General features: G+C 47.0%; 1 protein-coding gene across 9 annotated transcripts in view; it reads left to right on the forward strand.

Moving 5' to 3' along the window:
- Traf3 (TNF receptor-associated factor 3) overlaps nucleotides 1-26555 on the forward strand; it is a 100835-nt gene that overhangs the window by 60903 nt on the left and 13377 nt on the right. For 6 of the 9 annotated variants that reach the window (XM_006515801.3, XM_006515798.3, NM_011632.3 and 3 more), the window contains 7 exons: nucleotides 10339-10597; nucleotides 11806-11857; nucleotides 15220-15324; nucleotides 16148-16315; nucleotides 21343-21423; nucleotides 23907-23981; nucleotides 25441-25533. In XM_006515801.3, coding sequence (XP_006515864.1) covers nucleotides 10356-10597; nucleotides 11806-11857; nucleotides 15220-15324; nucleotides 16148-16315; nucleotides 21343-21423; nucleotides 23907-23981; nucleotides 25441-25533 — 816 coding nt within the window. In that variant the 5' untranslated portion in view covers nucleotides 10339-10355. The remainder of the gene's footprint in view (nucleotides 1-10338; nucleotides 10598-11805; nucleotides 11858-15219; nucleotides 15325-16147; nucleotides 16316-21342; nucleotides 21424-23906; nucleotides 23982-25440; nucleotides 25534-26555) is intronic. The other 3 variants (XM_006515802.3, NM_001364364.1, NM_001286122.1) reach the window with 1 other exon arrangement.

Raw genomic sequence — 26555 nt, forward strand, 5'->3', positions numbered from 1 at the left:
GTTTGTTTTAATTATAGCTGGGTGTGGCGGCTCACGTCTCTAGTCCTAGGATTCAGGAGGCAGAAGCAGGTGTATCTCTGAGTTTGAGGACACACACATATGGTGAGGATGTGATATGGTGTTGGTGTGAGTGTTCTTCCACTGTGTAGATCTCAGGGTTCAATCTTAGGTTGCTAGATTTTTTTGGCAGATATCTTTCAGCCCACTGAGCACCCCACCCATAGTTCTAAAGACAGGGTCTTATGTAGCTTGGGCTAGCCTCACATGCTAGGCAGCCATTGAGGTCCATTCCCAACCACCTTCCCACTTTGAGGTCACAGAAGGCTTCTGTGTTTGTTGTGGTCGAGAGCGAGGAAGCAGTTTCTCACCCATGGTTAGCCTGGCAGAGACACAGAGGGCTGTAGCTCCAGCTGTGGGTGGGGCTGCCTGTGGGCATGTCCACATCGTCTCAGGACAGCTCCCTTAGGACGCTGCCATTTCTGCAACCTGCCCACCAGCAGTTTCTCTGCACTTCTAACATAGTTCAGGGTTAAAAGTACCACACTGTTTCCATGAAGACCAAAAGTGTCAATATCTCACTAAATAGGTTTGGGGGACTCCCTATGTTTTTTATCACGTGGTCTTTGTTTTGTCTTTACATGTTAAAGCCTAAAAGTCGTTCTGACTTTAGGGCCTTAGAAAACCAGGCTGCTGCCTAGATTGACCTGAAGATGGCACTTGCTAACCCTGGACCCTTAATCTATGGTGTGTGCCCTAGAGACATTTGTCCACGTTCCTCAGAAGAGCTGAGTTAGGATGTTGAGAGCCGACTGTGCATAATACAGAAGCTGGAACACCATTGTGCATGATAAGTAACCATTACCACATCCAGAAGATGAAGTGTATCCCATGGTAAACATGAAATGTGTGTAATGCGAGAGACATGGCAGGAGCTGACAGGAAGAGAAGCATGAGCTGGAGGTGGCTCACACCTGTAATCCACACACCTGTAATCCACACACCTGTAATGCAGCATTTGAGGGCTCAGGGGGGCTCATCTTCAGCTGCACGCTAAGTCAGAGGCTTGGACAGCGAGTTTGTCTCAGTAACACAAACAAGGGGCTGCAGAGGTGGCTGCTCTTGCAGAGACCCTGGTTTGGTTCCCAGCACCTGTATGATAGCTCACAGCTGTTTAGAATTACAGCTTCAGAGGAGCTAGCACTTTCTTCTGGCTTGCTGGGCTCCAGGCATGCCTAGACTAGACATACATGTAGTCAAAACATCCATACACATAAAGCAAACAGAAGTTTTTAAATATGAGTGCAAGTAATAATCGTAAACAGAAAGTTCAGGCGCTGTTTCCATTTGGAAAGAGTACAAGGATGGAGTAGCACACAGGCTCTGACCGAAGGGTGTTCTGCGCATGGGCTTGGAATCTACCTACCACTGCACATGGGCTTGGAATCTACCTGCCACTTACCCTCCCCAAAGCACCATCCTCAGGCCAGCTGACCGCTTGAGAAGAAAGGTGGAGACAGGTCTCTAAGCAGCTATGAGTGGCCAGTGACCACCTTCCTGGCTCTTCAGGTTTATGCTGATATCAGAGCCTGATTGTTGAGCTGAACATTAAAAGTTTAAACCAGAAAGTGAGTCTTGTTTTTTTCCAAGATTTATATACTCTAGACCTCTTATATTTCCACATGAATTTAAAGATTATCATATTAATTTTTGCATTACAAATCACGGTGGATCAGTCCTGGGCCGTGCCATGTACTCCAGCACCGTGCTGCATCCCATGCTCCTCCTTAGGAGGGCACTTGCCTGGTGTGTGGTCAGTTTACTGTAGTGCGCTTTTAAACATTGCTGCTGTGAGCACAGCAACTTGCAAGAAGCTTTCTGATGCAGAGTAAACAGAATAGTATCTTTTTTTGTGAATTGGAAAGTGGAAAAGTTCAGGAATTATGTTCTGAATAGGATTATTAGGTTGACATCCAGCCTCTGAGAGTGTAGCATGCCGCAGATGCTAAGTGTTCTGTGGGCAACACACTCCCCTAATTGGGCTAGAAAGTATGGTCTTTAAATACAGCTTAAATACATTGCCTGTAGAAACACAGTTTCTATACTGTGAGTGCATGTGTGTGTGTGTGCATGTGTGTGCGTGTGTGTGTGTGTGTGTGTGTGTGCACACGCTCATGTGTTTATTTTAGGAAATGAAGCTGAAGAGGGTTGGGGGTGGCACACACCTTTAATCCCAGCACTCGGTAGGCAGAGTATCTTGTTGGGAGGGGAGGGTGGGTGTTAGAAAAAAAAAGCAACCCTGTGGCTCCTGTGGCATATGATCTTCGTGTAATCTATGTCCCTGTGGAGATACTGTTCACACTATTTATAAGTAAAAGTAATTTAATTGTTAGTATTAAGTCATGTGCTAAAACTCAGAAGATAGCATGAGTGAAAGATACTTCAATGAAAAGTAGCATAGACTAGTAGATAATAATAATTCAAGTTTTCATGTGCTGATAAGAAAATTCTTCAGAGCCGGGCATGGTGGTGCACGCCTTTAATCCCAGCACTCGGGAGGCAGAGGCAGGCGGATTTCTGAGTTTGAGGCCAGCCTGGTCTACAGACTGAGTTCCAGGACAGCCAGGGCTACACAGAGAAATCCTGTCTCAAAAAACAAAAACGAAAAAACAAGAGGACAGGAGGGGGTGGGCATCTCAGTGGAAAGGTAAGAATATTCTGGAATTAGAGAATGGTGGTAGCTATACCATTTAAAAGCAGACTAAAGCCACTGGGCTTTAATAAAGGGAGTGAATTCCCATCTTAATGTAAAATCTAGATGTAAACTAATACAAAAATAATTAACTCAAAATAATATAATTTAAATTTGATTAGCTTGTGATACTGAATACACAGTAGATATAGCAGGTCACATTCATGCTAAAGGTGTACAGTGCTGTGAGCTGTAGACAAGCAAGAGGCTCTGATTCTCATTTCATTATGACAGTCCAGACCCTTAGAAAACAATTAAGATAATTCCAGATTCTCTGACTGCTACTACCCAGCACAGACAATTCCTTCTCAAGCTTAGAGCGATGTGCGTGGCAACACAGTCAGCGCAGAAGCAAGCAGCTGTGTCTCCCTCCATAAACTGTGTCGAATATCTGAATTAAGCCATAGTTTTCATTGGCTTCCAACAATGTATCTGAAGAATTTTCTTTTTTTGTTGTTGTTGTTGTTTTGTTTTAAAGAGCCATTTATTTATTTGTTTGTTTGTTTGTTTTGGTTTTACTCAGAAATCTGCCTGCCTCTGCCTCCCAAGTGCTGGGATTAAAGGCGTGCGCCACCACTGCCCTGCTGTCCTGTTGTTTTGTTTTGTTTGTTTGTTTGTTTTAAATCCTAAACATTTGGACTCTGGAACCAAATGCTGGGGTGAAAGCCTGCTGTCTTAGAAAGACATAGAAGTACCCAGCTGACCTTCCTCCTCAGTTGACATCTCAAAAGGAAAAGCCCACTGCCCTTCTCTAGGCCTTCACTAAACCCTCAAATCAACTGTCCCTCCCTGCTCCTCCCTGTGTGTCTATCAGTTTTCCTGACTTCCTCCTAACTTCTCTGGTTCTTTTCCTATGTTCACTTCCTGTCAACTAGGTGCTTGCTCTGCCCCTCATCCTGTGGTTGACTTTATTTAATCCTGTTTACAACAAACTGAAAGCTCTTGGATTAAAAGTGTGTCCTAGCGTGAGCTGCACCACAACTAGAAACAGGTTTTTTCAGGAAGTGGCACAATTTGGAGGTTTATAATGTGATCACATATCCTGCAGCACTGTTCACATTCTTCCCTTGGCTTCTGCAATGCTGGTCCCTGTCAGAAGCCTACAGGTGGCTCTGGGGCTCTTGAGGGGATGAGGTGAATCCTGACAGACCTGCGTGCTCCTGGTATTCTGTGCCTTTTGTAGCAAATTGCTGCAAGGCTTTCCTTAATATGCTTGGTATAGCCTTTTCTTTTTCTTTTTTTAAATCTGTTTGTTTTTTTTTTTTTTTTTGGCATTTTACAAAAACAAAGACCTGCAGTTGTAATCTTTACTTGTTTATGTAGAGCACAACATGCCATATATAGAAAGAGAAAGATTATTCATCATTTGCTTGGTCAAATGGCCCCCATAGACTCATATATTTTAATGCTTTGGGGATGCCATTAGGAGGTGTGACCTTGTTTTAATGGGTGTGGCCTTGGAAGAAGTGTGTCATTGAGGGTGAACTTTAGTTTTTAAATGCCCTAGCCAGGCCCAGTGGTTTGATCTCTTTCTGATATCTGTCTTTGGAACCAAATGTAGAACTCTCAGCTACCTCTCTAGCCCCGTGTCTGCTTGTGTCCTGCCATGCTCCCACCTCAGGACTAAACCCCTGAACCTGTAAGCCATCTTTAGTTAAATGCTTTCTTTTTTAATAGTTGCTATGGCCATGGAGTCTCTTCAGAGCACTAGAAACCCTAACTAAAACAGACCTTGAACCAGGAGTGGGGTATTACTGTGACAGGCCAGACCATGTGGTTTCTCCTTGGGTCTTTGGATTAGGAAAGCATTTGGATGCTTTAAGTGGGGCTTGATGGACTATACTGTTAGGAGCATGGGAGACAGTGGTGCTGAGACTAATATAGATTATGATGGCCTGGCTCAAGAGGTTTCAGAGGAGAAGAATATTAGTATGTAGCCTAGAGAGGGTTCTTGTAATATTTTGACACTTTCTGGCCGCTTCTCCCCACCCCCACCCCAAATCTGTCTGAGGCTAAATTAAAGAATTACAGATTAACAGCTTTGACAGAGGAAATTTCCAGATGGCCTAGTATTGACTGTGTTGCTTGGTTATTCGTGGGCATGCTTATGCAGATTTATAATGAAGAGGAGGCAGCTGAGCAAGGAAAAAATACAAACTCTACAGTGTGAGGAGACAAGGAGCACCAGGACGCGTGGCGTCAAGTCCACTATCCATGGAGACAGACGAAAGAAAGGAAAGTGAGTGGTGGCCTTTAATCCCAGCACTGACGGAAGCTGAGATAGGTGGATCTCTGAGCTGAAGGCCAAGCTGCTCTATAGATTTAGTTCCAAGACAGCCGAGCTTGGACAGTAAAGGAAGTTGTCGAAAACAGAAAGCTGGTGAAAATGTATTTGAACAAGGAGCCATGTTCCAGCTCAAGCAAACAATAGAACATGACAGCTTTGGTCATGTGGTTCTGGCTTTAGAGTCAAAAATACATGAAATGGGTTATGGAATCCCCCTCCACAGCTAAGGAAAGTTGTCCAGGCCAGGTCTGTGTCAGGGGTGTCCCTGCATGGAGGTCTAGAGAGGCCATTGTGTGAAGCTGTGAAGGTAAAGCCTGGATTGCCTTGGGGACCCCAAGATGTTGGAGATGCCAGACTCGTGGGATACTTACCAAGGAAAGCTGCAGACTGGGTATGGAGTCAACCCAGGAGAGAGAAGTGTGTTTCAGTCAACAAACCTGAACCGAGTTGGAGATTTGAACACTTTTGACATGGGACATGGAGGGAGACACAGAGTGTGGAGCTTTTCCAGCTGTTTTTTGGTCTTGCTTTAGTCTACTATTTCCTCACGGTGTTCCCTTTTCCCCCTTTTGGAATGATAAGATATATTCTACGCTGTTATATGTTGTAAGTATGTGGTCTGCTTTTGATTTTGATTGTCTGAGGATTACAGTTAGAAGATTGCCATGAGTCTCAGAAGGGATTTTGGAGTTTTAAACAGGGTTGATACTGATGGACTATTTGAAGTTGTCCTGAATGCATTTCTGCCTTATGATATAGCTTCAAGCCTATGGGGGCCAGGGAGTGGATGTGATGGTTTGAATAGGATGGTCCCCATAGACTCATATGTAGGCATAATGTTTTGTAGGCTGTGTAAGGTTTACCCCGGGGTTATTAAAATTCAGATTTCTCTGTCCTCATATCTTGTTTCAGTCCAGACATGGCATTGTAATGCTTACACCAAGAATCTCTTGTCTCAAGTTTGTGTAAATAGTTCTTACCACTATTCTCTGCCTTGTCAATAAATACCAATCACCCAATAAATAGCTGGGCAGAATAGAGAATAGGGTGGACATCCACTAGGGAGAGGAAGGAAAGAAGGAGGGTCAGAACCATGGGGAGAATGGAGGAATTGGAGTGATGAAGAAGGGTCTGAAGAGCCTGATTAATGATAACATGCAAGTATCATGGGATGGGGCTGGAAAGTAGCCAGATTACCATAGACGTTTAAGATACATCATTTAACTGCTCAGCTATTGAGGTGCAGTCTTAAGTAAATCTTGATTTGTGAAGTTATTGGGGATTAGCATAAAGTAAATAAATACAGCCACCAGATTAATTCATTGTTTACATTTATAGTAAGGACAATTCATTTCACATATTTTTTAAAGATTTATTTATTTTATGTATATGAGTACACTGTAGCTGTATATAGATGGCTATGAGCCATCATGTGGTTGCTGAGACTAAAACTCAGGACCTCTGCTCGCTCCAGCCTTGCTTGCTCCAGCCCAAAGATTATTGCATGTAAGTACACTGTAGCTGTCTTCTGACGAACCAGAAGAGAGCGTCAGATCTCATTATGATGGTTGTGAGCCACCATGTGTTTGCTGCGATTTGAACTCAGGACCTTTGGAAGAGCAGTCAGTGCTCTTAACGGCTGAGCCATCTCTTCAGTCCCAACTCATATATTTTAGTGCTTAGGGAGTGGCACTAGGAGGTGTGGCCTTGTTGGAGTGGGTGTGGCCTTGTTGGAGAAAGTATATCACTCACTGGGAGTGTCCTTTAGAGTTCAAATGTCCAAGACAGAACCATTGGCTCTTTCTGCTGCCTTGGATCCAGATTTAGAACTCAGCTACCCCTCCATTACTCTGTCTGTGTGAGTGCTACCATGCTTCCTGCCATGAGGGTAATGGACGAAACCTCTGAACTTGTAAGCAAGCCCTAATAAAATGCTTTCTTTTATGAAAGAAGTTGCTGTGGTCTTTTCATAGCAATAACTAAGTAACTAAGACACTTAGAAACGAAACTCAGTTACCCTTATCTCCTTCCTAAGACCCTTACTTGACATAGCTTCCTAAGCACTATAGAGCAGAGCATCAGACCAAAGCTGTGAGGAGCTGAAATCTTTGATGGTTCTCACGTTGCACAAAATTAGATCAGTTATTAAAGTCTTCTGTTCCTGAAGTCAGTTTGTCACAGAAAATGTTTGAGGTGAGCGGCTCATGCCTCGCCTTTATTAACTCAGTAAGTACATACTGAGCCTGTTAGGCCCTGCTCTTTACACGTGGGGGTTATCAGCCAACTGAAGAGATCCAAATTCCATCCCCTAGCCACGCCTGCTGTTCTCCAGTCGGAACAAGCACACAGAGGATTGCTTGGAGCTCCTTCAGAGGAAGGAGGGGACATTGTGAAGTTGGCTGTTAGAGATACTGGAGTGTCCCTAGGGACATAGGATGGTTGGCGGCGGCAAGCAGCTAGTGAACCCTGCAGACCTTCCGTGCAGGACATTTCCACACATAGCTCAGAAGGGTAAGCCGTTGTTCCTGTGAACAAGTTCCTCAAAGGCAGACTGCAAGCCGTCACTAGTCCCTTGAAGTCCTGAAAACCGACTTACACGTCCGAAGATTTTGCACAAGGCTTCTTCACGTTACCACAGCAGCACTCTCTTTTATCAAAGCTCACTCAGGTGCAGCTAGACCATCAGCTCACTAATTGGTCTGCTGCTGACAGCCATTTTTGTATAGCCCTGGCCATGAAACATTTGCTCCTTGTACCTCAGAAAGAACAGCAGAAAGCAGTACGTGAGCAAGGCTCCGGGAAGAGGAACACTCGGCTCTGCCCGAGCCGTCCCGAGTCCTTGTGTCTGCTCTGCCTCTGCTCTGTGGGGTGCTTGGCCCTACTTCATAGCTCTGAGGCCTATACTGGCGAGAGAAGTATGGGGGACCCTGGAGGTGGGTGCCCCAGATACTGTGAGCTGACAGGATCTGGCCTATTTGGGTTCGGAGGGTTTTATTTTTATGGTTTTTTGTTTGTTTTTGAGATTTTTTTTCCATGGGTCCCAAACTCACTATGTCTATGAGGCTGACCTTGAACAGGTGTCACCATGACCCATTTTATTTGATACTAGGGACCAAGTCCAGGCCAACTTTCTACCAACTGAACTATATTCCTGTCCAGTCAAACCCAGACATTTTTTATTAGATATTTTATTTACATAAAAGCCCCCTATCCCTTCCTCCTCTCCCCCTGCTCACCAACCCACCCAATCCTGCTTCCTGACCCTGGTAGTCTTCTCTACTGGGGCATAGAGCCTGCACAGGACCAAGGGCCTCTCCTCCCATTGATGACTGACTAGGCCATCCAGACAGTTTTTTAAGTAGGAAAAATAAATTGGGCAAGGCTACAATGTATTTTTGAAGAGAGCTGGTAACTTTTGACAGAGCCTTTCTAGTTAGCAGATCCATGGCATGGGGGAGGAAAAGGATTGGGAGTGTCAAGGCAGGAAAGTAAACTCTGTATCTTTAAGGCCACCACAGGTGTCTTTCTCGGACCTGCTGAGGTGCACCGGAAACTGGATGGGTGGGGCTGTGCAAGCTGAGCTGAGACAAAGTATATCAGTGCCCGTGTGCTAGAGCCACCCAGAGAGGTCTCTCACAGGGGAGGAGTGTGGCCAATCCGGCAAAAATGTTTCTGAGATCGCAACTGTCTATCATTCAAAATTCCTTGCTTTAAAACTTAACACTGGGGGCTGGAGAGAAGGCTCAGCGGTTAAGAGCACTGACTGCTCTTCCAGAGGTCATGAGTTCAATTCCCAGCAACCACATGGTGGCTCACAACCATCTGTAATGGGATCTGATGCCCTCTTGTGGTGTGTCTGGAGTGTACTCATATATACATACATACATACATACATACATCTTCTTTTTTAAAAACTTAACACTGATGGTAGGATATCCAGAAAGTAAGGAAAGAGAAACCAGCCTTTCTGCCGCCATCTGAGCTCACGCCATCTGTGCTGTCAGCAATTATTTAGGGTTAATGGGTATTTATTGATGCTAGCTATAATTTTCCTTAAAGTCAGTTTTTCCTTAGGAACCTAGTCAGCTGCTTTATGTTGTTGCTTATTTTTGCTTACTTGCCCTCAAGACTCAGCTGATGGAACTGCCTGGTCTGGGATCCTTACGTCTCGTCTGGGGAGTGCTCTCATTGCTCATTATGGGACTTGCAGGTGGAAGGCAGAGAAACTGGTAGCAGGTGTGAGACGTGAACCTGCCCAGGAGACCCATCCAGTCCCGTGTCCCTCTGACGGGCCTGACCTTTATACCTGCCTGTCCCTCAGCCCTACGAAGCCTGTGTTCCCCACGGGCTCCATGTGGCAATACCATGGCTCTGTTGTATGTGGGCTGACTCAGAGCACTCCAGGCTTGGTAAACTGAGGGCAAAAACAATTGCCTTTCATCTTGTGGGCACACGCAGACATGACTGCTGGTCTGGTTATACCTCATCTGCTGTAAGTGCTACTGCTAGGACAAGAGATGGTCGGTCTATAACAGTATGCTGGGAGTATGGTCAGTGAGCTAAACAGAAGATAAAGCTGACCAAACATGCCTGCTGCTAGGGCTGAAGAGATGGCTCAGTGGTTAAGAGCCTACAGTTCTTGCAGAGGACCCAAGTTTGACACCAGCTCTAGAGGATATGTTGCCTTTTGCTTCCAAGGGTGTCTGCATTAATGTGTGTCTCCACATGTAGATCACACACACACAATTAAAAACAAAATAAATCTTAAAAACAATAGATACTGCTTTGGCCAAATTGTTACAATGAAGTTCTGGCACAGAAAAATACTCTGGGGCTGGAGAGATGGCTCAGTGGTTAAGAGCACTGCCTGCTCTTCCAAAGGTCCTGAGTTCAGTTCCCAGCAACCACATGGTAGTTCACAATCATCTGTAATAGGATCTGATACCCTCTTCTGGTGTATCTGAAGATAGCTACAGTGTACTCATATAAATAAATTTTAAAAAATGAAAGAAAAATATTCTGTGTATTTTAAAGAATCTTGTAACACAATTTACTAAGTACATTTTTCAGGAATATTCTGAATGGCAGTGTTAACGGTAGGATCTGGTTAAAGTAAAAAGAAGGTGGTCACTTGGTCATGTTTCTTATTCCATGGCAGACTAAGGCTGGGAAGGGTCCTGGTGCCCCATTTAAACACCAAAAGTACAGACCTCGGCACGGGTGCTTCTCTCAGCCATGTATGTTGGGCCTTTTCAAGGGTTCAGGGGTTGACTGACAGTTCTCATTACCTTTTTCCGGGCAGAATTTCAGTTTCCTAAGATGGAGTCAAGCAAAAAGATGGATGCTGCTGGCACACTGCAGCCTAACCCACCCCTAAAGCTGCAGCCTGATCGCGGCGCAGGGTCCGTGCTCGTGCCGGAGCAAGGAGGCTACAAGGAGAAGTTTGTGAAGACGGTGGAAGACAAGTACAAGTGCGAGAAGTGCCGCCTGGTGCTGTGCAACCCGAAGCAGACGGAGTGTGGCCACCGGTTCTGCGAGAGCTGCATGGCCGCCCTGCTGAGGTGGGTGCCCTCCAGGGCTCAACCCCCACTCACCTGCTTCTTCCAAGACCTCCAGCGTGGGGGGCCTTTAGAGCAACTCAGGCACATCTCATGCTTGAGTGCCTGAGACCTCCATACCTTGCCCTGCCTGCCTCACATCCCACTTGCCCAGGCCTCTCCGCCCACAAAGCTTCTGTGCCTCCCATCTGCCTTGCTGTACTCTGTGCAAGAAGCTTATGTTTTATGGTGGTCATGTCAAATGATCCTAAGTCCTTAAAATTGAAGAGTGCCCTGGGCCAGGAGAGAGGAAGGTCAGGGTCACATGCAGAACAGAGCATGTGGCAAGGCTGCATGCTTGCCTGGGGGATCCACAGAGATCTGGGGTACCAAGACTCTAGAAGCTCATGAGTCTAGTAATTGCTATGGTAAAGTCACAAGGGCAAGTTGGGATTTGGAGGACAGAGTTGAGTCAGCTGGGAAGAGCATCATCGTGCAGCTTTTTATATTTGCCAGGCACTGTGCTTGACACTCAGACCACTGCAAGACACACTGTGCCGTCAGTGCCCTCAGGACACATTAGCTTCAGAAGGCCACAGAGTTTTTCTCATCTGGTCACTCACACCTGGGTGCCTGAGACCGAGGCCGAGCCCAGTAGCCAGGCTCCTGTGCGTCCCACACCCTCAGCACATCCATTCACGTGTCCCACACAGGCCACTTGGTTTTGCTGAGAGTGAAAGGACCCAGGTTGAAATTGCTGATGACACAATAGGTTCAGCACCCAATTTGCATGGAAGAGGACCTGGAAACCACCTGGGCTCAGGAGAGGCCTGTAGTGGGGTTTCCTGGAGGATAGATGCAGCTCCCCTGTGCAGGTGAGTTTGTAGATAGCCCAAGACCAGAGCATCAGAAGGACTTCAGTATTTGTGGGTGCACCTTCCAGAGGCTCCCCTCCGAGAACCACTGTGGCACCAAATGTCACTCTCGTGGTCATTAACTCATAGTCATTAAGTCTTCCCAATGGGACTGAGCTACTGAATGTAGTCGCATGTTTTAAAGTTCAGTGCTTTTTCTCCTGTGGATTACTATTTAAACTCAGTTTTCAACAGCCCTGGAGCCCTGCCTGTTGCTGCAAGCTCGAGCAGGCCTGACTACAAAGGAAAGCATTCTGTGCTGTGAGCCTGGGGGAGGGGCTGACTCCTGCTCTGACATACTTACTCTGCTTCCTTCAGCTCCTCCAGTCCAAAATGCACAGCGTGCCAAGAAAGCATCATCAAAGACAAGGTATGCTTACCCATTTCCTTCCTTCAGACAGAGGCTTGCTCTATAGTTCAGGGATCCCCAAACATAATGGACCTTCTTGCCCAGCCTCTGAGTGCAGGGGCACCACCCTTCTGGGCTTTTTAGATGGCTGACACATTTCACATAGCTTACGTTTGATGCTGTGTAAATCAGTTTATTTTTCTACTTGATTTATCATTGGGAGGAGGTGCATGCGTGCGTAGTGTTCACATGGATATCAGAGTACAACCTTGAGGAGTTCTGTCCTTCTTCCCTTAAGTGGGGTCTAGGGATCAAATGCAGGTTGCCAGGTTTGCACGGAAAGTGCTTTACCCTCCGGGCCACCTTGGTTTCCCATAGCTTTTGTACAATGCATTGAAGTTCAGTTTTGTTTTACTTTTAAAAATTAAGCTGGGTATGGTGTTGTACACCTTTAATCCCAGTACTCAGGAGGCAGAGGCAGGTGGATCTCTGGGAATTGGAGGCCAGCCTGGTCCTCATAGCAAGATCCAGGACGGCCAGGGCTATATAATTGAGACCTTTTCTCAAAAACAGTTATTACTTCCGTGGGGAGGTGAGGGTGGGAGTCTAGGTCAGGCTAGCCTTGAACTCACTTAGTAACGGAGGTCCTTCCTTCTCCGTCTCCCAAGGCCCAGGATCGCAGGTGTGCGCTCCCACATCTAGTTTCCGCAGTGCTGAGGGTCTTTCTCAGGGCTTCGGTGTGCTAGGTAAGCACACCACTAACTGACATACATCTCCAGTCCCTCGGGGTTGGTTGGTTTGCTTGAGATAGAGTTTTACTGTGCAGCTCTGGCTGGCCTTGAAATCCCAGAGATCTCTGCCTCCACACGTAGCAAGTCCCTTGGTTTTCCCCCCTTTGTTTTGATTTTTGAGATTAGAGTTTCCTATGTTGCCCAGGCTGGCCTGAAGCTCACGGCAGCCCTCCGCCTCAGCTCCTAGGATTGCAGCATGTTCCAGAACACTGACTTGCAGTTTTGTCAGTGGTGCAGCAGGCTCCACGGCCCAGCACGTGCTGTGTGAGCACCCGGGCAGACTGGGTGTGGAGGAGGAGCCAAACACAGCTTCAGCTGTGCCTCCTGCAAGGCGCACTGGCCTCTACTGTCCTCTAGCCTTAACAGTCTCAGTCTGACCTGTTCATGCCGTGGGAAGTCCTATTCGGAGTCTGTCCGGAGCTGTGAGAAGTGCTGAGGTGCCTGTTGTGGCAGAATCGCTGCCATCTTGTAGTTTTCTGTCTCATACAGCTTATACTCAACTTGGAGACACTAGCTTTTACCTCAGACATGCCAGTGGGAGGCTGTTTAAATGTGTTCTTGCTCCCCCTTACCAGTGTCTTGAAGTGTGTAAGCAATGAATGAGATCAGCTGCTGTGTGCCCACATGGCTGTCAGCATTGGCAAACTTAGAGTGGGGACCACTGAGGGGACCCTACCTTTTTCCAGAAGAACCTGATCCCTCCCCTTTTCTCTGGCACACGGCCACTCACAGACTGCTAAGCCCTTCCAGGTACATTTGTAGCTTGAAACAGCTCATTCTCAAGGACTTAAATATCAATAAAAATGCGTGTGATTCCAATATTTTGATTAATGAACCTAACAATTTTTAAGTGTAAGCTATTAAATTCCACACTAAGAATCTTGCTCTGGGGTTTCCTGTCAAAAGTATTTTCAAGTGCTGGACTTGCTGGTCAGGGCAGCCCAGGTGAGGCTGCTGGCCACAGGCCCTGACCCCTGGGCGCTAGGAAGAATGACCTCTGATGGAACTTGTTCTGGGTAGGAGCGGGGAGTCAGCCAGCCCTCAAGCTTTGTCTTATCAAACTGCTGCCGAAGACCTCAGTCACTTGTCACAAGAAGTAGGTCACAGCCTTTTCTTATTTATTTATTTTTTTATTATATGTAAGTGCACTGTAGCTGTCTTCCAGAAGAGGGAGTCAGGTCTCATTACGGATGGTTGTGAGCCACCATGTGGTTTGCTGGGATTTGAACTCTGGACCTTCGGAAGAACAGTTGGGTGCTCTTACCCACTGAGCCATCTCACCAGCCCCTAGCCTTTTCTTAAATGGCAGTGTGCCTTCCTTGTTCTCATGAATTGACAAGTGTGACGGAGAGAAAGAAGGTAAAGCTACAAGCTCAGGTACCTTTTAAAGTATCTCGGGCTCATTCCAGGCTGTCCTCAAACTCAGACTCACAGTCATTCTTCTGCCTTTGCTTTCTGAGCGCTGGGTCTAAAGGCAAATACTATGATACCAGCTTCCATCTTAAGTTTGAAACAGGGTCTGTCACTGACCCTGGGGCTTGCTGATTGGATAGACTAGCTGCCAGTAAGCTGCAGACCCTCCCACCCCCAGGGATTACAGGTGCATACCATCCCCCCAGGGGTTACAGGTGCAACCCCCCCCCCAGGGGTTACAGGTGCAACCCCCCCCCCCCAGGGATTACAGGTGCATACCACCACCCGTGACTTGTATGTAGGCGGCAGCACCAAAGCTCAGATCTTCATGCTTGCATAGCACGCACTTTACTGACTGAGGAGTCTCTGTTTTTAAAGCTTATCAGCCATTTGTTCTGTCTCTGCCTGGACATTTAGGAAGGACTAAGTTTTGATAGGTGGGAGTATCTCAAAAATGCCCGAGGACTAAGAGGCCATAGGCCGTTGTTAGAGACAGATTGCTTGTTTTCTAAGGGGAAATAAAATTAAAGACAAGCAGGTATTCATTTTGAGGAGAATAGTTCAGTCCCAGCTCATCCTCATAGCATTTATTTACAGCTTCCTTTGGACTGAGATGTGGCTCAGTGGTGGAATGTTGCCCTAGCATGCTCAAGGCCCTGGGAGTCCATCTCCAGTGCAAGGGAAAAGGGAAATTAAAAAGAAAAAGTCTTTGGTAAGAACTTGCACTAAGAGGAAACCAAAACTGTTTCGCACAGCGTTCTAAGACATCATGTCCACAGCTATCGGTCTGATTCTCTAAGCAGCATTCTGTATAGCGCATCAAGGAGCCAGCGTGTTGCCAAGTCCTGTGGTGAGAGGTGCACGCCAGGGCCATCTGCTCCTTGTTGGCTGGCAACTCAGGCCTACCTTGTCCAGAGGCCATGTGCTCAAAAATGTCTTCACCCCAACTGTCATTTGCTTACCTAATAAAAGATAGAGGTTAAGGCTATGTGAGTTAAATGGTGTCTCTTAGTGGGGCCAGCTCCTTCATTCTACTTATGGAAATTAAAATGGTCCTTAATGCTTTCTGAGGCCCACTTAAGAGTTGCTCTTAGGATCTTTAGAGTGGTTTAGCCTTGTCCAAAATTGCAACATGTGAAGATCAGGAAGTATTAATCCTCTAACTACTTTTCAATTCAGGTGTTTAAGGATAATTGCTGCAAGAGAGAGATTCTGGCCCTTCAGGTCTACTGTCGGAATGAAGGCAGAGGTTGTGCGGAGCAGCTGACTCTGGGACATCTGCTGGTAAGCACCAAACAGCACCAGGGTGTCTCTGTTCAGAGGGCCACTGCCTCACCTCACCAGCTGCCTGCCTGCCAGGGAGATGTAGCATGTGTGCACCGTAGTGCTGTGTTTACCCTTTAAAGCAGCACCGTGCAGGGTATGGGTTTTTATTTTTCCAAGACACTTTAGAACTTTATCCCTACCCTGAAACGCCATAAAACTTAAGGATTTGGGTTGTTTTTTTTTTTTTTTTTTTTTTTTTTCCGAGACCGGGTTTCTCTGTGTAGCCCTGGCTGTCCTAGAACTCACTTCTTAGACCAGGCTGGCCTCAAACTCAGAAATCCGCCTGCCTCTGCCTCCCAAGTGCTGGGATTAATGACGTGCGCCACCACCACCTGGCTAAAACTTAAGGTTTTTTTATTTGTATACTTTATTTAGAATGGATGATTGAATTAGCATAAAGGGTTTGTGTGTCTGTGTGTCTCTCTGTGTGTATGTGTCTGTGTGTGTACACTTTTTGACATAGTTCAGGATGGCCTGGAACTCAGCATCCCCCTGTCTCAGCCTATTCTGCTAGGATTACAGGTCTGCATAGCCATATCTTGCTAGAATCGTTGTTTCCAGAGACCTGCCACCCCAGGTATGGGAACAGAGAGGCAGTCCATGATCCCTTGCTCTTGTGCTGAGGACACAGTGAGCCTATGTCTCTGCGCTTGCCTCTCTGTTGCCCAGAACTGTCCCAAGAGCAAGGTCACAGTGTTCTGCAGACCTCAGTACAAAGCAGGTACAGTCTGCCATTTCACACTTACATTTCTGCCAGCTAAGACGTTGCTTTCTTCTACAGGTGCACCTAAAAAATGAATGTCAGTTTGAGGAACTTCCCTGTCTGCGTGCCGACTGCAAAGAAAAAGTACTGAGAAAAGACTTGCGGGATCACGTGGAAAAGGCCTGTAAATACCGCGAGGCCACGTGCAGTCACTGCAAGAGCCAAGTGCCCATGATCAAACTGCAGGTGCGTTGCTGCCTGTCCCCATCCTCGGCTCAGTCAGGTGCACTTCTGCCGAGATGACGGAGATGACGCTTCTCTCGGGCAGAAAGGGGGAGAGGGCTGAATAGCAATTTTCATCTAACTCTATTTCAGAGGAAAGCTGTATTTGTTTTGCCTGTTTTGATTTATATGATTAACATTTTCCATTGCCTTGATTGGCTCATTTGAGATGTCAAAAAAAAATCAAGAATGGTGATTCAAAAAAGGTAGAATTTGTAACTTGTTCCAAAGAATAGCCTCAGATTGTGATGGAGCGCCTGTCTTCTCACAGCTGTGTGACCCACCATCACTCGCAGCAGGCGCGTGGCTCCTGCGGGCAGAGGCAGCTGTCCGTGGTGGAGAGAGGCAGGCTGGGAATGCTCTCCTGCCTCGTTGTTTGGCGCAGTCTGCTCTGTGCATGTGGTGGATCACCACGTCTGTGTGGAAGACTGAGGGCAGAGGAGCGATTTTAAAACAGTCGTTCACTGAGTAAACATTGGTTGTGTATCTACTGTGTGCCGTGATGTTCCAGGACATGGACTGCTTGCAGGTTGCTAAGAGGGGACTTAGGAAGTGTTAGGAGAGCTGGGAGTCCTGGCTAGGTATTGCTGAGAGGCTGAGCAGTTAGGGACCTCTCTTGATAAAAGTGCAGAGGTCATCAGCAGGGGGGCTCTGTAGCTAGGGCACAAGAGCCCTGGCTGAGTTTCTGGTGTCTGTCTTGGAACATGTCATGGCCACCGTGTAGGAGAGTCCCCACCCTGTGAGCTGAGGTATGTTCCACTCTACCATCTCAGGACTCCCTCCCAACCAGATGTGCCTGAGGCTGGGCCTCAAGTTACCTGAAAATACTTTTCTTATAGAATACCATAGACATTCCCAGTTACTGAGAGCTTTTAAGGACAGTGTCTTCCCCTTTGGGAAATAGCGTTAGAATGTGTCGTAGTTGAGCAGTGAGCAGTGAGCAGTGTGGTGAGTGAGACACTCAGGAAATGAGTGCTGTTCAGGCATTCGTGTTAGTGTTCTGCTGTCAGAAATGTGCCCTGCTCCTTGCAGAAAGCACTTATTTGCAGAGTAGAATCAAGTAATTAATTTTTATTTGAGAAGGAACTGAAAACATGTCAGTTAAATACCACGTAAATTGCCACCCCTGATCACCAGGCAAGACTGTAAGAGTCAGGAGGGCGCATGGTTAACCACGTGTTCACGACAAAGGCAATAACTTGATGTTATCCTCAGTCTGCAGCCTGAGGAAGGAGAACCAGGCACACAGTTGGATTTCTGTAGTGTGGAAAGACCTGTGACCGTAATGTGTACAAAACAGCAATAAGGAGGTCAGTCCGGGTGATAGGGAAAGTGAGAGAAGAGGCGGGGCTTAACTCATTAGGGTTTTTAATTGGCAGCCACAGATTGGAGGAAAGGAAGTTGGATGGGAAGGCAGTCTGAGACCTGAAGTTCCCTCAGAAATGGCTGCTCCTTGTAATGTCGGGCCCTTCTCGAGGGAAGCGGGCTGCAGGCAGCTCTGAGGTATCGCTAGGGTGCTTTTGTTTCCACTTTCGCTGTGTTTGCCTTACTAAGGATTGAGCTCAGGACGGTGCTCACAGGTCACTTTTTAATTGTTCTTATGTTAAGACAGGGTCCGATTGTCCTTGAAATCACCAGTTCAGCCAAGCTAGCTTTAAATTTGGCATCCTGCCTTTGGACCCTAAGCAGCTGGGGCACAGCATGTGGCACCATGACAGCCATTTGTTTTCATTCTGTTTTGAAATAGGCTCTTGTAAAAAATATATAAATTAATAAATAGCCCAGGCTGGTCTTAAGTTCACTGGGATGTCTATGACCTCCGGATCTTCCTGCCATCACCTCCTGGTGTGTGCCACCGCTACCTGCCTGGATTGTGTTCCCCTCTGGTTTTTAGTCCCTCACACCCAGACACCCATACCGAGGACTGAAGCCAGAGCACTGAGCATGCTGGACTAGGCAAGCACTCTGCCTGTAAGCTGTGAGTCTGTAGCCCGGCAGTGGTTCTAGCTACTGTGCACGTCTCACATCATGGCACGTTCCCCACTCAGTGACGCTCACAGTCCTGTCACTGGCAGAGCAGTGCACACTCACTTCTTAACAGAACTAGGAAGGTTCTGGGACTTGCTCTGGGCCTCTTCTTCTGTTTAGTGCCAGGATTACATCCCCAAATCTTTCTTTCTTTTTTTTTTTTTTAGCTCTAACATACTTAACCTCTCAGCTATGAAATGTGTCATACAGTACATAGCTTAGGACCTGTAACGCACACTGCATTGCCAGCTGGCAGTACATTACTGACAGTGTCTAGTGCAAGACCAAACTGCATACAATTCTTGTAGCAAGTCATATTTTAATAAAGTCTGAGAACAAGCCACGTGAAACTCTTGTGTTAGGCATAGGTAGACGTGTGATGAAACCTTTAGTTGGAGACAGAAATGCAGAGTCTTGCAGTGCTTTAGTGGTTACTTGATGGGTAAGCTTGAAGTGAGTGGAAAACGCTGATCATGTGCATACGTGTGCGATCAAATCTGTGTTGGTGCCAGGCTTGAGTGTGCACCTCCAGTCCAGGACTGCAGAGGCAAAGCTACACTTCTAGGTAACCAGTCTGCCTTCAGACCACTACGAAATGTATCACGCTTTTGTTGCGCTTTGTTTGAGGCAGAGTCTCATGTAACCCAGCTGCCCTAGAACTTGCTGTGTACATCAGGCTGACCCACTGAGAGCTGCCTGCATTTCCCAGGTGCTGGGATTAAAGGCGCACACCATACGCATGCGTTGCCTGGGTTTTGGTTTGTGTTTTCAATGGCGCATCCTTTCCTTTGGCTGTTACAGTACAGAGTTGCTAAATATCACGTGGCAGGTTATGGTAATATGTGGCAGGTTATGGTAATATGTGGCAGGTTATGGTAATATGCACCTCCCTCTTGTGACTTTCAGAGATACCTGGCACACATGTGGTGCACAGCCACACATACAAGGAAAACACTTATACACTAAGTAAATAAAATAAATTAAAAGAAAGTAGAATCAGACACCAAGCGGTTGGCCGGGCCATGTTGCCAGCAGCAGCCCTGAGAGAATGCTTTTCTCCCTCCCTAGGCTCTCTCGGTTGCCACTGACCCTTGGCTAGCGGCTACGGCACTCCTACTCTCGCTCTGTGTTTAGGTGACTAAGTGGTGGGAGCCCAAGTCCTTGCCTCTCTAAGAATGCCAGTCATGAGACATAGGGCCTTGTCTTAATTCACGACAGCTACAAAGACCCAGGCCTGGTAGGTCCATGCAGATGTTCTGAATGGGCATGGACAGTGTTCTGGGAGGACACTAGCAATCACTTTCCTAGGTAGAAGCCCTGGGCAGGCAGTTCAGTGAAAAGAAATGTTCATGATTGGTAATTCACAATCTCTGAGCTGCAGGATCCCACATTGTATCTTCCCATTAGGCTGTCCTAGATTAGAGAGTGTGGTAGAATTGATAAAATGCAGGACTATGCTTTCTGGCGATAATGGGATTCCAGACTGGGGTCAGGTTATTGGAGGGAAATTTGGCAACAATTCATCAAAATCTATCTTAAAGATGTGCATCCTTTGATGCTCTTAAAACCTTCTTCCGGATACTCTCATGTGTGCAGAAGTACATATGAAGATACTGGCGTTGACCTCCTAGCCTGTCCTACCCTACCCTCCCCTCCCCGCCCTGCTCACCTTATCTCCTCCAGTGCCATCCTGGGCTTCTCCTTCTACTCTGCCGATGTTGATGAGTCAACAGGCGAGTGTCCAGCCAGAGAACGAGGGTGGGTGAGTGTGGGTTCCAGGAGCCGGCAGAGTCCCTGTGATGCCTCTGCCATGTTTCAGAGTCCCATGCTGCTCTGTGGCCTTGTGGCCTTGGCTCTTGGGAGGGTGGTCTGCTCACACTTGGTTTACAGATGTGGTAGGTATCAGAGAAGCAAGGCACATTACTAGGGTTTTTCCACTGAAACATACAGAATGCCTTGACTTTGTGGTACTTAGAAACTCTGGATCCATGTTAAACCCCCCATGATGGGGTCCTGGTGCAGGCTGTCCCCTGAGAGAGGCCTATGATTAGGCTCTCCCTGTCCAGTCAGTAGAGAATGGTGGTGGACTTGCTCACCAGGTACTCTTGGAGACTCTGAGACCTGCTCTGCAGATGCAGGCTGCATACCTAGAAAGCCCAGGCCTTCAAGATTTCAATGAGATTGAGCCTGGTACCCTCACAGGTCAGTGCTCTCTGTTAAACACTTCCCTTGTGTGGCCACTGTCTTGGCTTTGTACCTGCCTCGTTAGACTGAGGCTGGAGCAAGTGTCATCGTCCATTTATACACCTGAAGACAAATGTCACTGAAGGCCCCAGGAACTAGACAACCTGCTGAGACTTGAAAGGGCCCCGGGGCCCTGGAGGGAGGACTGCTGAACGCCCCGCACCAGCGATGCTGCTGTGCTGCACTCCTGTCTTTGCCTCCATTGTGGGTCTCCTGCCGCTTTCTTGGGTCCTGGACAGGGCTCTTGCCCTTGCTTTGTCTGTGGAGCCCCAGGGACTGTACATTGCCAGGTGCCCCTGGCATTGAGATTACCAGTCCCTGTCTGTCTTCTACAGAGCTAAGAATCACACCAATGCAGTAGGCCTAGACCAAACTGTATCCATACTTGTGTACTAAAGATAATCTTGATAAGATTTCAGGACAGAATCCAAGAAACTGTGCCATTTCCTCGTGTTAAAGGGGTGTCTTGTTCAGACTCCACATTGAACATGGGCATTTGACCAACCCCAAATTGTCCATACGCCCTTGATCTGTGGTCAGATGCCACCAGCAGCATTGTTTACTAGTTCCTTGTGAGTAGGTCGTGCCCTGACGTCTCAAGGCTCCTGACTCTCATGCTCTGGACAGGCTTCCTTTGTCTCCATGTGGGAGAGCTGACGGGCAGCCACCAGGACGGGCTTTGGTGTTCCAGAGTTGCCATATTCCCTTTTTCTTTGTAGAAACATGAAGACACAGATTGTCCCTGTGTGGTGGTATCCTGCCCTCACAAGTGCAGCGTTCAGACTCTTCTAAGGAGTGAGGTAAGGCCCAATCAGGAGCACTGTGACAGTGGTCCCGTGTGCTATAGGCTCCATTCTTCTGAGTTACGGGCATCTAGAGACTTCGTGATTGACTGTGGTAATGTGTGTACCAGGGCAGACAAAACTGACAGGGAGTCTGTGGAAGTCAGACGAACAAAAAGCTACAAAAGGTTCAGGGTTGAAAATCCTAAGAATTAGAAAGATGTGAATACTTTATCTACACATGGAAGGTGGTACTCTCAGGGGTTTCTGAAGCACTGTTTTTAAATCTACAAAATAATGGATTTCAATAATATTGTCTCAGAAGAATGTATTCAGACCTTCTAGGACAATTTTGACCTCCAGGGCGGGCAGGCAGGCTAGGTGGAAAAGAGGTGCTGAGCGTAGGTGTCTGTGTGTGAGCATCCTTAAGGGCACATGTGAGGAGCCCCAGTGACTACACACTGCAGCCTGCCCAGGGACTCCTGTAAAAGGGTAGATGTTTATCATTGCTCTCATTTGATCTGTCTATATGGATGGATTCATGTGAGAAATTCCAGGGATTCCCAACTTTTTTTTTTAAGATTTATATATCTTATTTAAATGAGTTCCCTGTAGCTGTCTTCAGACCCACCAGAAGAGGGCATCATTGGATCCCATTACAGATGGTTGTGAGCCACTACGTGGTTGAACCCCATGGTTGCTCTGATCTTTGGAGCCTGGTCACTCGAGTCTTCTCTAGCAGCCTGGGCATCCTCCAGGGCAGTTACAGGAAGGGAGCCTGAGATGTTTCGTATGGAACAGAAGGGCCAGTGTGGGCCCCATCTAGGAGGAGACAGTGAGGACCCTGCTGTCTTAGGTACAGTCTCCCAGGACAGGACTCCAATGTGCCCCAGGGTGGCCCTGAGGGGGAACAAGTGAATGACCCTCCTGGGACAGTAGGAGATCCTTCTGCAGGTGCAGGTCTAACTCCTGAGGTGACTCCCAGAACTTATAACCCTTACTTCACTTCTGTCTGCTCAGAGCTCCTAAATAAGATGAAAATTTGCCTCCAAGTTACTTTTATTTGAAAATGAAATTTTAGACTGCATGTTTCTTGGTTTTAGTGAAAGGAGACAGCTGTTGAGCTGTGCACTGATGTGCTCTGTTCTGAAGCTTCTGTATGCTCTCTAGGGCTCCCAATCCACTGATAATAAAGCCAGGTTAGGAAAGGGTAAGGCAGTGAGTTTACTGTGGAAATGCATGTCAGAGCAGTGTGACCTGGTTTAGCATTAGAAGTCTTAGCTGGTCATGTCTGAAATTGTAACAGTGGCCCTGAGAGACTGTTAAACTCTAAAGGTTTAAACCAACTGTGACCAGGAGTCTGTGCTGACCTGCCTGTGGGGCCTCTGGGTGCTTCCTGCAAGTCCAGCCCAGGGCATCCTGGCTGGATTCAGGGAAACTGACGAGGATGCTGGGATGCTGATCTATACAACTGCCTTGATAACGTTGCCATATGGCTGGTTATGGTGGGGCCTCAGGACCCTTTTCCAGGTCGCCTTTCTCCTCAGCTGTGTAGAAGGGTCAGTGAGCAGAGGGGAAATGGGTCCCTGTCTGCCTCATTCCTAAACACCAAGCAGAGAGAACAACCGCCCTGGTTCTGGTAGACTGAGCAAGATTCCTAAACTACAAACCCGTACCCTCCCACATCTGCACAGATGATGCAGTCTGAGCTGTGAGAAGCATCAGGCTCGAGAAGTGCATTCCACCCACAGCGACACAAGCCCAGGCGGACACAGTGTGTCTTTAGGATGTGTCTTTTCAGTTCCCTTGTCGCTTGCTTGGGGCATCCTGGAACTAAATAAGAAGCGGTTTTCTCTCAAGATAGCTTAGATTTTTCTAGGCACTCCTGATTTTCCCTCTGTCAGTTGAGACAGCATAAGATTCCTGTTGTTAGACTTGCTACAGAAGTCTCTGAAGTGCTTGTGAGCTTTTGAATATGCAGGAAAAAGGCTCCTCAATGAAAAGAGACGCCCTCCAGCCAGCTCAAGGATTACTAGCGTCTGTATGTGAGCTTGCTTTGGAAATGGGTTTATTTTTGTGTACTGTATAGTAGGTGTGTGACTCAGTTGTATCCCAAATGCTTTCTGATTTTTTTGTGTTTCATACAGTTTTTGTTAATAGTCTTTAAATGTGCATTCTGTTTTTCTCTTTTTCTTTTTTCCCTTTTTTAACTCTGGCACTTCAGACGGCATGTCACAGTTTGAATAATTCATTCTATGAAAATTGGAAGTTTAAGAACTGTTGCAGTAAATGTATTTATGTATATTGGTGTGTATACGTGCTTACTTGTGATAAAACTGTATTTTACTGCCTGAAGTCCAGCGAGCAGATGACGTGTACACACCTGTAGCTGATAAACAGCCTTCTTGACAGCACAGCCTGGATGCTCTCTGTGCCCTGATATGTTTGAACATTTTCATGCAAACGTTTGTGTCACAACTCATGTCTTTTTCCCGTTGCAGTTGAGTGCACACTTGTCCGAGTGTGTCAATGCCCCCAGCACCTGTAGTTTTAAGCGCTATGGCTGCGTTTTTCAGGTCAGTATCCAACATTTGTCCTTCCCAGTTACTGACATCTGCCATTGAAGCAAGTTCTCATAATATTTCAGCATTTGAGTTCTCGCTCTTTTAGTCTTCCTCATGAAATCATAACACCTGCTGCATGAGTGCAAAAGGCCACATGCGTGCAGCTGGTGCGGGGCTCACTTGTCAGGCCAGGGTGTTCTAAGACTCAGGCGAACAGCGTGGGTGCCCTGCTGACAGCGCCTGCGACAGTAAGAACCAGCGCAGTGACACCTGCTGGAGTCTGTGGCTGCTTTAACTGTATCATTACCAAGTATCAGTGACTGTAAACTAGATGGAGCTTTGACATCATTTGTCAGACCTTAGTGAAAGAGAATCACACATGGGTGTCCATAATGCTTTGCTTACACGTGTGTGCTGACCCTGACCCCTGCCAGGGGTGGATTTGACTGAGCAAGTCTGCAGAAAGCCTGCTTCTCGGGAAATGGCGTTATCCTCACAAACCTGTATCTGGTTTTCTATTTTTTTTTAATTGTACCTGAGAATTTCTAGGGAGTCAAGATTGAGTTTTTATTCAAATATATATATCCTAATATTTATCTACCAAAAGGCAAAATACGTCACACAGAAAGTATTGTATGTTTAGTTTTATGTATCGACGGTGTGTTGTTATGGAGTCGGTACAGAAACAGTGAACCTCACTGTCGTATCTTTTACTGAGGAGACGCAGAGAGTGAGCGTGGTGAGGTCCTCCCTTGCTGATGTTAGTCCAGGAGGCGCCTGCACCTCCCTGTTGTGTTGTGCGTGGTTCCATCCATCCTGTGTGTGTGCGCGTATGTATGCTGATGCGGAGCCGCGCTCAGATCAGCATAGATAGAGACAGACTATGTACAGAGTATGTGTTTTGGAGATCATGAAAACGCTTTCTCTGATTTCTTAATTTTCTGGTATCAAAACAAATTATATTCTCGTTCTAATTGTTTCCTTGAATATGCAAAGTACTACTTAATGTGCTTGCTCTTGGCTTGAATGGTCTGCATCTTATGTACTCTGTAGATTATTTATGTTTTGTATGTAAATTTCTCAGCACACTCAGCCTGCTGAGGCGGTGCCTTTTTGGTTACAGTGCTGTATCATAGCTCACTGGACCGCTGTAGCAGCAACTGGCTGCAGCTTCAGGTTCCAGAACATTCTCTTTGTATATCTTCATGAAAATGATGTGTAAAGGAACACGTTAGGTTTCAGATTTAATTCCGTGGTTTTGTAAGTGTGAAGCAAGGTGAGAAGCGTGAGCTTGAGGTCAGCTCTTGGTGAGCTCCCCGCACTGCAGCCCAGGAAGGCCTTGGGTGAGGGCCCTGGGATCCCTGCACATGCACAAACCCTTCCTGTGTGGCTCCGTCTAGAGCTGTGTGCTAGGTTTCCTGTTCTTTGAGTGGCGTGACTGGTTTAGAGTCCCCCACTGTTGCTCTTGCAGGGTACAAACCAGCAGATCAAGGCCCATGAGGCCAGCTCCGCGGTACAGCACGTGAACCTGCTGAAGGAGTGGAGCAACTCCCTGGAGAAGAAGGTAGGCTGGGGGCTCCTGGCTTCTGTCAGGTTTATAATGCTTCAGACTATTTATAGAGTAAATCTGTTTTGTAATTATCCGTGGTTTTTAAATGAAAGGGTCATTGTGAAGCGTTAGTTCTTTTCTGGAATCTTAGGCTTCTGTGTAGAAGTGTTTGCTCCTGTTCAGCTACCAAGTGGCATGCAATGGCCCTCTTTCTTTCTTTCTTTCCTTTTCTTTGTGGGTTATCTTAGCACTTATCCAGAACAAAGATTGTCCCAACTTCCATCCTCTGGTCCTCAGCTCCATGGTTTTGTGAACAGTGGCCACCCACAGGTGAATTAATTGCCTCTGGTTGCCTTGGCACTAATAGCATAGAGACTGGTGGGCTGGACCACTTAACCCCAAATACTGGCCGGTTCCTCACAAAGCAAGTTTGCCAGTCCCTGTAAGTCTGGTTACTAGTGTCGCATGATCTACAGCTATGTCTTTTGTGAGACCCAGATAGGAAGCCTTTGCCTTCTTCTCCCAGTTGCTTGCAGTTGGTTCTCTTGGCAGCTGTACTGGCTTCATAGACAGCACCACTGTCAACAGCCCCTCCTCCCTGAGAACCAGGTTCTTCCAGTCAGAGTGCACCTGGCTCAGGCACTTGTTCTGTGGTGGTCACCCCACTGCAGGAACGTGTTTCCATGAGAGAAAGGCGAAACAAAAAATAGTTGTGGGCTCACACTCATTGTGGCTCATTTACATTCAGTATACATTGATTAAAAACTTGTAGCAGGCTGGTCGTGGTGGCGCACGCCTGTAATCCCAGCACTTGGGAGGCAGAGGCAGGAGGATTTCTGAGTTCGAGGCCAGCCTGGTGTACAGAGTGAGTTCCAGGACAGCCAAGGCTACACAGAGAAACCCTGTCTTGAAAAACTAAAAAAAAAAAAAAAAAAAAAAAAACTGATAAAGGATAAAAAAAAAGACTGCCAAAGACTGCCAAGAGCTGTGCGGTGGTGACACACACCTTTTTAACCCCAGCACTTGGGAAGCTGAGG

The sequence above is a fragment of the Mus musculus genome, chromosome 12, assembly GCF_000001635.26.
Source record: "Mus musculus strain C57BL/6J chromosome 12, GRCm38.p6 C57BL/6J".
In the NCBI taxonomy this organism is placed as follows: Eukaryota; Metazoa; Chordata; class Mammalia; order Rodentia; family Muridae; genus Mus; species Mus musculus.